At 47.2% G+C, this 15,888-nt stretch overlaps 1 protein-coding gene across 2 annotated transcripts in view; it reads left to right on the top strand.

Annotated features, from left to right (window-relative positions):
- The window catches only part of DNAJC4 (DnaJ heat shock protein family (Hsp40) member C4), a 76,704-nt gene that overhangs the window by 19,085 nt on the left and 41,731 nt on the right, over nucleotides 1–15,888 (top strand). For both annotated transcript variants that reach the window (XM_074957881.1, XM_074957882.1), the window contains exons 3-4: nucleotides 185–323; nucleotides 2,523–2,616. In XM_074957881.1, coding sequence (XP_074813982.1) covers nucleotides 232–323; nucleotides 2,523–2,616 — 186 coding nt within the window. In that variant the 5' untranslated portion in view covers nucleotides 185–231. The remainder of the gene's footprint in view (nucleotides 1–184; nucleotides 324–2,522; nucleotides 2,617–15,888) is intronic.

The following is a 15,888-nucleotide window of genomic DNA, read 5'->3' as shown; positions in this document are numbered from 1 at the left end:
AAGTGTATGGAGGGTTGGTACCCAGCTAAGCAGGGCTTAATTGGTGCCTGACCTCTTATTTGCCCCTCTTGGAAGTTTATCCTAGGCTGATAAATGACCAATGGCTCATTTCAAAGAGCCAGCACTTCATCAGTTGTTTCCATATGCTTTTCCAACATTCGTCTTTTTCTCCCCATCCTTACAGATCTGAATCACCTCCAGCTCTCTGCGTGCTGCTCCCTGGCTCTGAAAATGCCTCTGTCCATCCCCCACCTAGTCTGCCAGTGCTGCTTTCGGTGCAGAAGTGCCACACTACGGGCATTTTCTACCACACTTTCAAACTGGTGAGTGAGTATAACATGGTGTTGGAGCACCATCTCCTACTGTGTCTCTCTTTGAGTATCTCTTTTTTGGGTTATGCTGCCTTACTCTGCTTTTGGTGGAGGGATGAGAGTAAAGTGACATGCAGCATAACACAAGTCCTTCCCAGGGGCTGCACCTGTTTAACTAAAACCTGATTGGCTTGCAAAGACTCCAGTTAAATTAACAAGATTTATATCACAAACAAAAGGGCAATGGGAGAAGACAGTAAAAACATCAGTGTTTCATCCCCCTTCTGGGCCTGTGCAACTAACAACGGAAAGGGGCTTATGTCTGCAAGTTTATGGAGATGACATATACACAGCTGGGTAATGTTAGACACACACGCACACACGCCTGGTTCAGCGTGTTACTAATGAATTACTGTCTAGAGAGAAAGAGACTCACACATACACTCTGGATTGTGTGTGCATACACTTGCTCTCTTGCACACTCACACTGGGTTACTAATAAGTCTCTTCTTCAAGGAGGACCATCAGATTCATTCTCTTACCCATGCACTTGCTTGCTCACACTATTACACATTCACTCACTAACTCACTTGTTCACAGGTTCTTACCCCTACACTCACTTGCTCTTGCACATGCCCACACATGCATTCGCTCGCTCAGACACATACTCATTCACTTACACGTGTGTTCCCTCACAAATATTCACACATGCATTGGCTCACTTACGTTTGCTTGCATTTGCTTATTCTGACCCACACGCTTGTTTGCTCATTCTGACACATGAACTCATTTGCTTACACACACACACACATACACAGAGGCCCTGACCACTGGGTTATTAATGAATCTTCTGCATCTCAAGAAGAACCGGCACGCATGCACACACACACACTCTCTCTCTCTCAAGTAGCACAATCCAGTTAGTTTCCCTGCTCCCTCGGAATGACCTTGCTCAATACCTATCACTTTGGAAATCCCAGAGCTGTATTTCTTTTTCCACCCAATATCACCTCCATCTGTAAATGCCTCACACCAGTAGCCATGGCCCTGTCTGCCAACCTAGCAACAAATAGCCCTGGCACTTTCTGCCAGAAGACAGGCCGTATCCTCTCCCACTGCTGTGCCCTGGGTAGCAATGGTATGAAGGTGGCAGGGTGTCTTGAGACCCACAGCAGTGTGGGACATAGCCAGGGATGGTTTGGGTGAGAGGTGTGTATATTTAGGCTAGGGTTTATGTACCCCTGGAAATTCATGGATGTCGGGTGTCTAATTACCGTAGGTTCCCTGGTATTGTTGGCAGGCCAGAGCTAAGCCCTGTAGGCTGAAGGGGTTCCTGGGTTGCAAATGCAGGCACTGGGAGATCAGTTGCAGGCTGTGTGTGTCAGAGACACATAGCCAGGGGAAAGAGTCTTGAATGGGACCCTGAGAGGGAGCAGAGATACAGAGCTTCTTGGGCACAGAGTCCATGGGAGGGGCAGATGTGGGGATTTTGTGGCAAGGAGCCAGTCTACTGTTGGTTGTGTCTGCTGCATTCAGGGAAACAGGACTTTGTGCCCTTTCTTTGCAAATAAGCCAGATTGTATCAATTATTATAATAATAATAAATCCCTAGCTCTTATCTAACTTTTCATCTATTCATCTCAAAGTGCTTTGCACAGTCGATCAGTAGCATTATCCTCATTTTGCAGATGAGGAAACAGGCACAGGGAGTGGAAGTAACCCCACGGTTACTCAGCAGGCCCAGGGCAGAGCAGGGAATAGAACCCAGGTGTCCTGAGTCCCCACTCCAGTACTCTGTCCACTAGAACACACTGCCTCAGGTTCCAGAACAGACCGGACTTGTAGCATTGACTTCTCCTAACAGAAAGAGCCCTGTGGGGCTCTGGAGAGTGGAGAAGCATTCGGACTGAAGGGGCAAGAGCATCAATCTTTACTATCTCATTCCAGTGTCCCCATCACCAGCGGTCTGGGGGGTTCCTGGCAGAGAGCCGTGGGCTCTGACCTACCCTGTCCTCCCCATAGAGTCCCTCTAGCACAGATGTATGGGGGCTGAGGGAAGCTTGCCATTCCACTGTCCCTCTGCCCCGGAGCTGTCAGTCCAGCCCCGGTGGCAGGTCTGTAGCCCGGATCCTACACCCTGCTTTGGCTGAATGAGGAAGGAATTGGAACTGGCTCAGAGAGATAAGCGTACCTGTACCTTCTTTCGCCTAGGTCTGGCCTCAGCAATTACTATGACCTGCTGGGAATCAAGAAAGATGCCACCATGGAAGAGATCAAACAAGCCTTCTTCGCCAAGTCAAAGAAGGTACGGGATGTGACTCTTGCTATGCCAGTGTTTGTCATTGTGGGCCTGGCATGGATAACAGGGTGTGAGAGCTGGCGCAGGCTGGGGAACTGCATCCTGGCATAGCACATGGCTGTTTTAGTGGTTAAGCTTAAGGCCCGGGAGTCAGGATGCCTGGGTGATGTTCCTGGCTTGACAAGGGGAGTGCTGGGAGTCAGTTTCTGTTCTGGCTCTGGGAGGGAGTGGGTTAGAGTAGTAATAAGAAGAATGACAGTAAAACCTTATCTAGCACTTTTCATCAATAAATCGGAGCTGGAAGTCAGAACTCCTGGGTTCTCTTCCCAGCTATGGGAGGGGTGTGGGCTTAATACATGGTACTGGTAGACCCTGGCCAGTTAAACAAATGGGGTATGGGGCTTCCCCACATCTCCATCCTTCATCTAGCCCTTGGCGTCTCTGCTGCCAGTTCCCGTCAGCCACCAGAGCAAATAAATGATGATCGATTCTGCTTGGGATATTTGACCATCTGTGACCTCCGCTCCCACTACTAATGGGGCCCCTGTGTTACGCAAGCAGCAAATGGTACTGGGAATGCAGGAGCCTGTGCTGAGCTGGGGGAGGATCCCAGCCCAGCCAAGGCAATTGTCAACACCCCATCTGTTTGGAAATCACATGGAACTTCCTAGCAAAAGGAGGCCTGAAAAAACATTCCTCCTACCATTAACTCTTTATATCCTGATGTCTTTGAGCGTTAGATACATTTTGCCGTTCCCCTTCCTCCCTGAAGAGGGCACTGCTGGGAAGGAAGTGTTTAGAGCAGGAGAGGGACCCTGTGTTGCATTCCCAAAGGGAAGAGGCAACATTTTAGTTGGGTTTTCCAATCTGGTGCAGAGTGTGTGTGTGTGTGTGCGTGCGCGCATGCATGTGTGACAGAGAGAGAGACATCAAGAGACGCAGAATAAGACTGGAATTAAGACGTAAATTTTTACCAGTGAGGGTAGTTAATCACTGGAACAACTCCCTAAGGGCTGTGGTGGATTCTCCATCGCTAGGAAACTTTAAATCAAGATTGATGTTTTTCTAAATGATCTGCTCTTATTCAAGCAGATATTAATTCTGGGCCATCCTATGGGGCCTGTATTATACAGGAGGTCAGATTAGATGATCACAGTGGTACCTTTTTGCCTTAAAAATCCATGAGTCTGCCACTTCCCATGGAAGTTTGTTCCATTGGTTCGTCACCTTCCCTGTTAAAAATTTGTGCCTTTCTTACTGGAAATTGTCTGGCTTTAACTTCCAGCCATTAGTTCTTGTCCTGCCTCTCGCTGCTATGTTAAACAGCCCGTTAGTACCCAGGATTTCCTCTCCATAAAGATCCTTATATGCTGTAATCAAGTCTAGTCTTGATCTTTTTGATAAGTTAAACACATGAATCTCCTTAAGTCTTTCACTGTATGTTTTTTTTCCCTGCCCTCCAATCATTTTTGTGGCTCTTCTCCTCCGCCCTGCTCTGACGTCAGCCCGGTTCATTGTTAAGCCCCTCAAAGCGCCTCTGACCTTTCCTGTTAGAGGATGCCCAGACACTGCTCTAAAATATCCTCCTGTTTTGGGCACCAGCTATGGCTTTAGCGTTTGATGCCTGCTCCGCTGCTCCCAGCTGGCCTAGGAATTTCCTCCTTGGCTATCATTCCCACACACACCTTGTGAACACTCAGCCCCAGTTGTTAATCACCATCGGAGGAAATCTGGCTGAACCTTATCATAGCCGCTTGCATGCATTGTGTGTCCAGACGACGCTTACAGCAAGTGTGTAAAGATCCGGCTGTGTTGGAGGGGCGGCTGTGTCTCAGCTGGATGTTAGCTTGAGAGTGTAGGCTCAGGCCTGAAGGCAAACATACACAGAGAGTCTATTTGGTATGTCTCTCTATCTATGGTGCTTATCGGGCCCTCATCCCCATAGCACCTGAGCACCTCCCAATGTCTCTCTCCCTATACCCTCCTGTAAGGCACGGCAGTGCTGTTATTCCCATTGTACAGTTGGGGAACCAAGGCACAGAGAAGCTAAGTGACTTGCTCAGGGTCACTCAGGGAGTCTGGGGCAGAGCAAGAATTGAACACAAGTCTCCTGAGTCCTAAAGCAGCGACTTAACCACCAGGCCATCCTTCCTGTGCTTGCTGCTTGTAGGTATTTAGGTCTCAATCCTGCACATTACTGAGAACTCTGGGCCCAGGCCCATACAGAAGTTAAGCCTGTGCTTGCCTTTAAGTCCTGGTGGTGTCCATTGGAACCACTCGTATGCTTAAGGTTGAGCATATGGTGTGGAAGCTGTCTGGGACAAGGACTGTCTTTGTTCTGTGTTTGTACAGCACTTGGAACAGTGGGGTCCTGGTCCATGACTAGGGCTCCTGGGTGGTGGCATTTAACGGGACTTCTGCTCCTAAATCAATTAATTGGTTTCATAACTCCCACCCCATGGGTTTAAGAGGAGGGCCAGAACCTGCATGCTCTCTTATTTCTTATCAAAGTACCCCTGGTGAAGATTGTGGCACCCATCATGTTGGGTGCTGCACGGAGCACCAGCTGAGATCAGGACCCCAGTCATGCTGGGCACTGCATGGATCCTCAGCTGAGATCGGGACGCCACTTGAGCCAGGTGCTGCATCGATCCTCAGCTGAGATGCGGACCCCAATTGTGCTGGGTGCTTCAAAGACCCAGAGTCGAGATCAGGGCCCGCAGTGTGCCAGATTCTGCATGGATCCCTAGCTGAGATCAGAGCCCCAGTAGTGCTGTGTGTTGCATGGATCCCCAGCTCAGAATGGAACCCCCCTCGTGTTGGATAGTGCACAGACCCTCAGCCAAGATTTGAGCCCCAGTCTTACCAGGTGCTGTGCAGACAAACAGTGAGACAGTCCCTGCCGCAAAGAACTTGACATTTAATGATACAAACCTGTGGGGGTCGGGGAGGGGAACTGAGCCATAGAGCAGAGAAGGAATTTGACCAAGGTCCCACATCAAGTCAGCAGCAGAACTGGGATAGAACCCATCTTCCCTACACCCCTAGAGATGCAGCCGCCTCTGGGGTGGTACACAGCAGCTGTTGAACAGCACCACTCCACAGTAGCTGGAAATAGGAAGCTGCCAATTCTGAGTTGTCTACATGGCAAGTCCAGAAGAGTGGAATCTTAATTAGAAAAGGATGAGGTGACTGGTTTGTTTAATGTGAAATAACTGAGAGAAGATGTTAAGAAATAATAATAATGTAGTCATGCTCCTACAGAAATATGCTCTGCTTTGCCTCTAGCTGGGTGCCTTGTGTATTGTCATCAGGGCTGCTTTAACTGGTTGTTTATGGCTTTATTTCCCCCCCAAAAAAACTTTTCCCAAAATAGAAAGTTACAAATATACAAAGTAGAGCAAATGTGAGCTAAGCAAACCCGGCCAAGTTTTGTATTACATCCAATCTCTTGCCAAGCCACTGGGATGAGGGGAGAGGAGGTAACTCTACAGGAAATAACCTTTCAGTATTTTGATGTCCCCATCATTGTTGTAGGTTAAGACATTGAAAAGCGGCTAGTGATTTTTTCAGCACCCCAATTTAAGACACCTGAAAGAGTACTAATATTCTAAATAAGACTGAGAATTGGAACTCTGAAGTTGAGGCCCTTTAAAGGTGGGACAGGGTCTGTCTCTTTGCTCAGTGTCTGTACAGTGCCTAGCGCAGTGGGGTCCTGCACTGGGGCTGGAGCTTCTGGGTGCTGACTTTTCACTTGTGCTTCTAAGTCAATTAGTTGATTTAAAAAATCTCACTCCATTGTCCAGGGGCTACTTTGATGCAAATAAATAAGAGAGCAGGCAGGTTCTGGCCCCTCCCTTGAACCTCTGGGGTGGGATTTTTGAAACCAGCTGATTGACTTAAGAGCATCAATCCAGTTAAAAATCAGTACGCAGAAGTCCCCTAGAAAATCATGCTTTAGAAAATCTTGAACTTACTATTTAACGCTTTGCAAATTTGTTGCTATGTATATTAAAGTAGGAATTTCAGGCCTCAGCTGAGATTTGGGCCTCCATTGTGTCAGGCGCTGCACAGACCCTGACCAAGATCGGGGCTCCCATTGTGCCGGGTGCAGCACAGGTACAGCGCAAGAGACAATTTGAGTCCCAGATTGCTTACAGTCTAAGTGGACAAAGGGTCAGAGGGGAAACAGAGGCACAGAGCTGAGAAGGGACTTGCCCAAGGTCAGAGGGAGTTTTGGGGATAGAACCCAGGTGTCCTGAGTCCTAGGCCATGTGCCTCCCATAAATACCTAAAGCACAAGACAGAAATGTATTCAGGATATTATTATTTATTATTTGTATTACCATAGCGCCTACGAGCCCCAGTCATTGTGTTAGACCCTGTACAAACAGAACAAAAAAACAGTCCCTGCCCAAAGAGCTGACTGTCAAAGTAGCAATTCACACACAACTAGGGAATCTAGCTTGACATCTCCTTAGCACCGTAGTGTGTGGGTGGCAGACAAGAAGCAGGTGAGCTCAGAATGCTACTATATAGAAATATCAGTGGCATGGGAACTGTTTGGCCTGGTCCTGCCTGATTCCCAGCATAAACCCTTGCGTTGTAAGCACATATCATCTGATTTCAAGAGCTCAATCTGTTCAGCTTCTCAGAAAGATCAAGAGGTGACTTATTATTGTATGTTGTATGTAAGTGCCTTCATGTGCAGAACATATCAGGTACTAAAGGGTCTTTAGTCTAGCACAGAAAGGCCAAATGAGAGCCAGTGGCTGAGAGCTAAAGCCAGGCACATTCCAATAAGCCACAGATTTTTAACAGTGAATGTGATTAACCACTGGAACAAGCTGCCAAAGGAAGTGGTGGATTCTCTATCTCTTAGTGGCATCAAATCCAGCCTGGCTGCCTTTCTGGAAGAGGCTTTCATCATACACAAGTGACTGTGCTCAATACCAGGGGAAGTGGGTGAATTTTTCTGGCCTGTGCTATCCAGAGGTCAGGCTAGGTGTTCTAATAGTCCCTTCCAGCCTTTGAACCTATGAGGCAACGCAGGCCCTTTGATGTGGCTGGAAGATGTTCCCCAGACCATTCTACGCATCCGATGAAGTGAGCTGTCGCCCACGAAAGCTTATGCTCAAATAAATTTGTTAGTCTCTAAGGTGCCACAAGTACTCCTTTTCTTTTTGTGGATACAGACTAACACAGCTGCTACTCTGAAAACTAATCCCTATGTTGTTTCTTCCTGGGGCTTCCATGTTAACAAGACGAGATGATCCTGTCTCTGCCAGTGCCTGGGGATGTATGTTGATTTTTAGGGGAGAGGGGGTGTGTGGTGGTGGCTTCTGAAGCAAAATACTTGTTTTAAACCTCCTCCAGCTTAATAGATATCAGGTCAAGGCCAGAGAATCCCCCAGGGATTCCTGCCTGCAGCCCAGAGACTCTGTTTGAGCTAGAGCATCATTTAGAAAGAGCTGCCCAACCTCGATTTCAGGACCTTGTGTCCCTTGGTACTGTTGTCCCTTGGCCCAAGCAGAAATATGCAGGACCTTGCTGGCGTGTTCTTGATAGGGGGAGAAGCATCTTTTATGATAATGGAGTGACTGATCCAGGACTCAATTAATAATTTAATGAAAGGAGGGGAATATAATTAATGCCAATTAACGTGGGTTATGGAAAATAGATTCTGTCAAACTAACTTGATGTCTTTTCCTGCTGAGATTACAAGTTTGATTAATAAAGGTCATAGTGCTGACGTAATAGATTTCTGTCTGGCATTTGACTTGGTCCGGCACGACATTTTGATTAAAAAGCTCAAATGATACAAAATCAACATGGCACATATTAAAGGGATTAAAAGATAGCTAACTGATAGGTCTCAAAATGTAATTGTAAATAGTCAATCCTCACTGAGCGGGTGCAATCTGATGGGGTTGCACAGGGATCAATTCTTGGCCCTAATCTATATACCATTTATCAATGACCCAGAAGAAAACATAAAATCATCACTGGTAAGGTTGGCAGATGACTCAAAGATTGGGGAGTGGTAAATGGTGAAGAGGACTGGTCACTGATAGAGCAATCTGGATCTCTTGGTAAGCAAAAGCTTGGTAAACTGGGCACAAACAAAGAATATGTGTTTTAATGTAAAGCTATACATCAAGGAACAAAGAATGTAGGCCATATTTACAGGATGCGGGACTCTATCCTGGGAAGCAGTGACGCTGAAAAAGATTTGGGGGGTTGTGGCGTATAATCAGCTAAACATGAACTCCCAGTGTGATGCTGTGTCCAAAAGGACTAAAGCAATCCTTGAATGTATGAACAGTAGAATCTCAAATAGGAGTAGGGAGGTTATCTTACTTCTGCATTTGGCACTGGTGTGACTGCTGCTGGAAATCTGTGTCCAGTTCTGGTGTCCACAATTCAAGAAGGATGTTTATTAACTGGAGGAGGTTCAGAGAAGAGCTACAAGCATGATTAAAAGGGTTGGTAACCATGTCTTGTATTGATTGACTCAAGAAGCTTAATCTGTTTAGTTTAACAGAGATGGTTACTTGATCCATCTATAAGTACCTACATGTGGAACAGAAATTTGATAATAAAGGGTTCTTCAGTCTAGCAGACAAAGGTCCAACAAAATCCAGTGGCTGAAAGCTGAAGCTTTGACAAATTCAGACAGAAAATAAGGCTCAGTTTTTTGCCAGTAAGGGTAATTAACCATTGGATCAGCTTCCCAAGGGCTGTGGTTGATGCTTCCTCACTGACAATTTGTAAATCAAGATTAGATGTTTTTCTAAAAGATCTGCTGTGGTTCAACCAGGAATTAATTCAGGGCCTCCTGTTCTATACAGGAGGTCAGATTAGATGATCACAGTGGTCCCTTCTGACCTTATTATCTATGAAACTGTGAGTCAGATATTTCTTTAATGCAAACCTGTATATTTACAAAGAATGTCACAAAGTCCTGTTTCCCTGAAGTCAGTAGAAATAAACAGTAGGAGGCAGTTTTCAAGCCTACCATTCCAGCCAGTCCATGCCCAAAAGAAGCACTCTCTCTTGGCTTCCTCTCAGAGTCGTAAGAATGGCCATACTGGGTCCATCTAGCCCAATATCCTGTCTTCTGACAGTCGCTGATGCCTGATGCTTCAAAGGAAATGAACAGAACAGGGGAATTTATCAAGTGATCCATCCACTGTCATCCAGTCCCAGCTTCTGGCAGTCAGAGGTTTAGAGACACCCAGAACATGGGATTGTGTCCCTGACCATGTTGGCTAATAGCCATTGATGGACCTGTCCTCCATGAATGTAATTAATTCTTTTTTGAACCTAGTTAGATTTTTGGCCTTCACAACATCCCCTGGCAACAAGTGCCACAGGCTGACTGTGCGTTGTGTGAAGAAGTACTTCCTTATGTTTGTTTTAAACCTGCTGCTTATTAATTTCATTGGGTGACCCCTGGTTCTTGTGTTATGGGAAGGGGTAAATAACACTTCCCTATTCACTTTCTCCACACCAGTCATGATTTTATAGACCTCAATCATATCCCCCCTGAGTCGTCTCTTTTTCAAGCTGAACAGACCTAGTCTTTTTACTCTCTCCTCAGGTGGAAACTGTTCCATACCCTACCCATTTTTGTTGCCCTTCTCTGTACCTTTTCCAATTCTATTATATCTTTTTTGAGCTAGGGCGACCAGAACTGCACGCAGCATTCAGTGTGTGGATGTCCCATGGATTTATATTGCAGCATTATGATATTTTCTGTTTTATTATCTATCCCTTTCCCAATGGTTCCTAACATTGTTAGCTTTTTTTATTGCTGCTGCACATTCAACAGATGTTTTCAGACAACTATTCACAGAGACTCCAAGATCTCTTTTTTTTCAGTGGTAGCTAATTTAGACCCCATCATTTTGTATGTATAATTGGGGTTATTTTTTCCAGTGCTCATTACTTTGCATTTATCAACATTGAATTTAATCTGCCATTTTGTTGCCCAATCATCCAGTTTTCTGAGATCCCTTTGTAACTCTTCACAGTCTGCTTTGGACTTAACTATCTTGAGTAGTTTATCATCTGCAAACTTTGCTGCCTCACTGTTTACCCCTTTTTCCAAATAATTCATGAATAAACTGAACAGCACTGATCCCAGTGCAGATTCTTCGTAGACCTGGTATCTACCTCTCTTCATTGTGAAAACTGACCATTTATTCCTACCCTTGTTTCCTATCTTTTAACCAGTTCTTCATCGGATGCATGCAGTGGAAAATACAGTAGGAAGATAGATTAGATAGATAGATAGATAGATAGAGAACATGAAAAAATGGGTGTTGCCATACCCACTATAACAAGACTGATCAATTAAGGTGAGCTATTATCAGCAGGAGAAAAAAAACAAAAACCTTTTGAGGTGATAATCAGGATGGCCCATTTCCAACAATTGACAAGAAGGTGTGAGTAGCAATAGGGGGAAAAATAAGCAGGGGGAAATAGTTTTACTTTGTGTAATGACCCATCCACCCCCAGTCTTTATTCAAGGCTAATTTAGTGGTGTCCAGTTTGCAAATTAATTCCAATTCAGCAGTTTCTCTTTGGAGTTTGTTTTTGAAGTTTTTTTGTTGTAATATTGCAACTTTTAGGTCTGTAGTGGAGTGACCAGGGAGATTGAAGTGTTCTCCGACTGGTTTTTGAATGTTGTAATTCTTGACGTCTGATTTGTGTCCACCAGTGCAACCTACTCTGTCATTCCTGTATATTTTATACCCTGGTATCACCATTCCACCAAGTTTTTGTGTTGCCTCTAATAGCACTATTTTCATTTAATACCAGGCACTCAAGTTCACCCATCTCAGTATTTGGACTTCTTGCATTTGTATACAAGCACTTATAAATTTGGTCAATATTTAGTTGTCTGCCTTCATATGATGTAATTGAATGGGACTCTTTTTTCATTTGACTGTTTCTCTTCAGTGCCTCCCTGTACTTTATCATCTTCTACCGTCTCCTCTTTCCTAGGATATAAAGTATACCCTTTAATAAATCCTCCCCTAAGGGATGTGCCTATCTGAATCGTGTGCTCCTTCACACCTGTCAGATTTTCCCCAGCTCTTAGTTTAAAAACTCCTCTACAACCTTTTTAATTGTACATGCCAGAAATTTGGTTCTCTTTTGGTTTAGGTCAGGGGTGGCCAACCTGAGCCTGAGAAGGAACCAGAATTTACCAGTGTACATTGCCAAAGAGCCACGGTAATACATCAGCAGCCCCACATCAGCTTTCGCCCACCACCCCTTTCCCAGCACCTCCCATCCACTGGCAGCCCCACAAATCAGCGCCTCCCCCTCCCTCCCCGCACCTCACAATCAGCTGTTTCGTGGTGTGCAGGAGGCTCTGGGGGGGAAGGGGGGAGGAGTGAGGGCACAGCAGGCTCAGGGGAGGGGGAGGGAGGAGGTGGAGTGGGGGCAGGGCCCTTGGCAGAGCCAAGGGGTGAGCAGTGAGCACCTCCCAGCACGTTGGAAAGTTGTTGTCTGTAGCTCCAGCCCCAGAGTCGGTGCCTAAACAAGGAGCCGCATATTAACTTCTGAAGAGCCGAATGTGGCTCCGGAGCCATAGGTTGACCACCCCTGGTTTAGGTGGAGCCCATCCTTCCTGTATAGGCTTCTTCTTCCCCAAAGATTCCCCAATTTCTAATAAACCTAAATCCCTCTTCCAAAAACCGTTCTCTCATTCATGCATCGCGACCCTGTAGTACTACATGTCTAAATGGCCCTGCATTTCAGGGAATGCTACCATGTGCTTCTCTCCCTTGCTTCCTTTCTGATTCCTTTCACACACACTCAGATAGCTGTAACCAAACCAAGGCTCCAGCCCCCCGTTTGCAATCAGTCTCCAGGGAAACCCCTCAAGCCACATGACTCAGCTTCTTCTCAGGCCTTCCCATGATGGTCCATGCCTTGGACAGTGGCTTCTATTGTTTCAGCTATCACTATACAAAGGGTCATTTAATTGCTCCCTCATTTAGCCTGAGTGAAAGGTGCTGGAATGCCCATCAGCTTTACCAGGATCTGTGATTGCGCAGAGATCAAAGACACACTTGCTGGCAGCCACCAGCACCCTCCATCATAACAGCACATCTCTGCAATGGTTAATTGCTCTCTCTGTTAAAAAAGATTTGCCCCAGTCTGAATTTTTCCAGCTTCAGCTCCCAGCCCTTGTATCTCATTCTGCCTTTGTCTGCTGATTGAAGAGCCCTCTGCTCTCAGAAAGCTCCTCTCCATGGAGGTGCTTATAGACCAGGGTCAACTCACCTCTTTATCGTCTCTTCAATAAGCTAAATAGATCAAACTCCTTCAGTTTCACTTCAAGGCAGGTTCTCCAGACCTGGAATCATTTGTACCCATTTTGTTCATGTCTGAAGGACCTGTGGGCCTGATTTTAATGCCCTGTGCCAGAGGAGGAGAATGGCTCAGATGTTAGGGAGACTTGGTTTCAAGCCCCTGCTCAGCCACAGACTCCCTGTGTGACCTTGGGCAAGTCACTTAGCATCTCTGCGCCTCAGTTTCCCCATCTGTAAAATGGGGATAGCAATCCTTCCTTTGTCTGTTTAGACAGTGAGCTTTTCAGGGCAGGGACTATCTCACAGTGTGTGTCTGTGCAGCACCCAGCATGGCGGGAAGCCCCAATTCTGGGCTGGAGCCCTGTTTCTGGGCAAGGGTCTATGCAGTGCCTGGCACAACGGCAGGCTCAGTTCTAGTCAGGGTGTCTTGTGCAGCAGCCAGCACTGTGTGGTGCCCTGATCCCAGGCATCTGTGCATCGCCTGACATGATGGGAGCATCACAGGGGATTACGAGGATCAATATATTAAAGACTATGAAGCATTGAGATACTACAACAATGGGGTCATATAAATAGCTATATTGGAGTGGTGATGCACTCAGAATTGCACGTGGGGGTGTGGGAGGGTTGCATTTGGGCCACCCAGCCCAGTGTGTGTCAAGATCTGCTGGTGAGGGGAGATCTCGTAGAGCATCAGTGCCTGCCTCTGGGCTGGCTGCAGCATCAGTGGAAGCTAGTCTGCAGTTGGGAAGCAGAGCTGGGAGTTGGGAGTCTGTCCCTGCTCCAATCACTCATGTCTCTCTCAGTGCAGTCTTGATGGGATTCCCAGGCTGGGAGGTCTCTGAGATACGCTCTGCATTTAAAATTACTAGGAGCAGGATGACAGCAGGGAAGTGGGCATGGGCTGGGACACTGAGATTTTAAATGTCTGCTTGAAATGCACCCTGGGAAATCTCTCTGCGCAAAACAGGAGAGATGTGGGCTTGTGGGCGAGGCAGTGGAGTGGGGCTTAGAACACCGGGATTCAGTTCCAAGCTCTTCCACAGACTCCCTGAGTGACCTTGGGGAATTCACTTCATCTCCCTGGGAATCAGTTTCTCCATGTGTAAAGAGGGGATAATGATCCTTCCTTTGTTTCGATTGAGAGCTCTTTGGAGCAGGGACTTCCTGTCACTGTGTATCTGCACAGTGCCTGGCACAATGGGGGCCCTGATCTCAGTGAGGGTCTGCGCAGTGTCTGGCACAATGGGTCCCTAATCTCAGTGGGGGTCTGCGAGATGCCTGGCACAATGGGGCCCTGATCTCATTTGGAGTCTGTGCAGCGCCTAGCACAGTGGGGGCTCTGATTTTGGTGGGAGTCTATGCAGCACCTGGAGTGATGGGGCCTTGATATCAGCCTGGTTTCTATTACTGTAATCATAACAGTCAACGCATTAAGCCAAGTATCCCATTGGAGCAAGGAGTTATATCCTCAGTCACCCACGTCAAAGGAGCATGCACACTGACACATCCCTGACCATCTGTGTGCAGCTGTTTCTGTCCCCTCCATGTGTGCAGGAAGCAAGAGTTCAACCCTGGGGCCCGGCCTTTAAGAAACTGCTTCCAAGCAGCACACAACTCTCCGGCCAGCAAGCAGTTGGAAGAAGCTCCCAGCTTCTGGGCAGGGCCAGGAGCAGCAGCCAGGAGGTCTGTAGGAGGCACATGAGCTAGGGACATGGTTTCAGGGCTCAGCTCCCTCACTACATGAGGAACTTCCTGGGAGCAGAGGGCAAAACACTTGGGGACTGGCCTGGAAATGTGGGGACTGCTCCTCAGCTGAGTTCTGTCTCTAGAGCTCTAGCTGAGGATCTCGCCCAAATGCTGTTAGAGAGTCCCTTCCCTCTGCCCCAGAGGGGGGCCATTCCCAAAGATCCTTATTACCTCCTGCCACATTATTCCACCCCACCTGCGCCTAGCAGTGATCTCCCCTCCAGCAGCTGTTGGTTTGCGGGGAAACTGATGCAGTTTAGAATGTCGAGCATGTCCTCTATTTCTGCCCATTTTCAAGTGAAATAAACATTGGGGGAATTTTTCAGTGGCCATTTTCCAATGTGGAAAGGGCTCATCTGTGCTGGGCATGTTTTGGGCACATCCAGCAGGGACTGTCTCATTATTATTTATATGACAGCAGTGTTTAGAGGCTCTGACTGAGATTGGGCCCGCTGTTGTGCCAGACCCCAGCTGAGGTGGGAACCCACATTGTGTTGGGCCTGCCCAGATACCTAGTGAGAGAGATTCACTGCTCCAGACAGTTCATAGTCTAAATACACAAAGAATTAGTCTCCCTATTTTACAAGTGGGGAAAGTAAGGCACAGAGTTGATGTGACTTGCCCAGGGTCACAGAGAGTCTGTGGCAGAGCCGGAAATTGAACGCCGATCTCTTTACTCCCAGCTCGGTGTCTTACCCACAAGGCCTTTCCCATCCCTCCTGTGTTTCAGTTCTTTAATCCCTGTTCCGCTAGCATCTGGCGTTGCTTGGGCCTATGCGACAGGCCCCACTCGTCTGGGTGGTGCTGGTGTGGGAGGGCTGCTCTTAGCTCAACCACTCCTGATCAAGGAAACCACTGACTCCTTCGCTCCTGGTAGGAAACCTAAGCTGCCTCTCTGCCCAGCCCCCTGCGCAGCTGGGCCAGGGAATCTTTTCACGGCAGCTGCCTTCCAAGGTCCAAGTTGTGAAATGGTTGGTCCCAAAAAAGTGTGCCTCCCCTTCCTAAGAACACAGTTTGCCAGGAAGGAATGCTGTGGGTGTGCATGGGTGTGTGTGTGTGTATGTGTGTGTAAAGGACAAGAATGCTGTGGGGCTGGGGGAGGCATTCAGAGCAGATTGCCTTGGCACATGCATTAGCTAATGGGGGCTCCACTCTCTGATGCAATCTCTGGGTACTACTATAATCTGTTTTAGGATTT

Source organism: Natator depressus, chromosome 7 (genome assembly GCF_965152275.1).
Source record: "Natator depressus isolate rNatDep1 chromosome 7, rNatDep2.hap1, whole genome shotgun sequence".
Taxonomy (NCBI): Eukaryota; Metazoa; Chordata; order Testudines; family Cheloniidae; genus Natator; species Natator depressus.
Note: the sequence above shows the minus strand (reverse complement) of the source record. Positions and strands in the feature narration are given on the sequence as shown.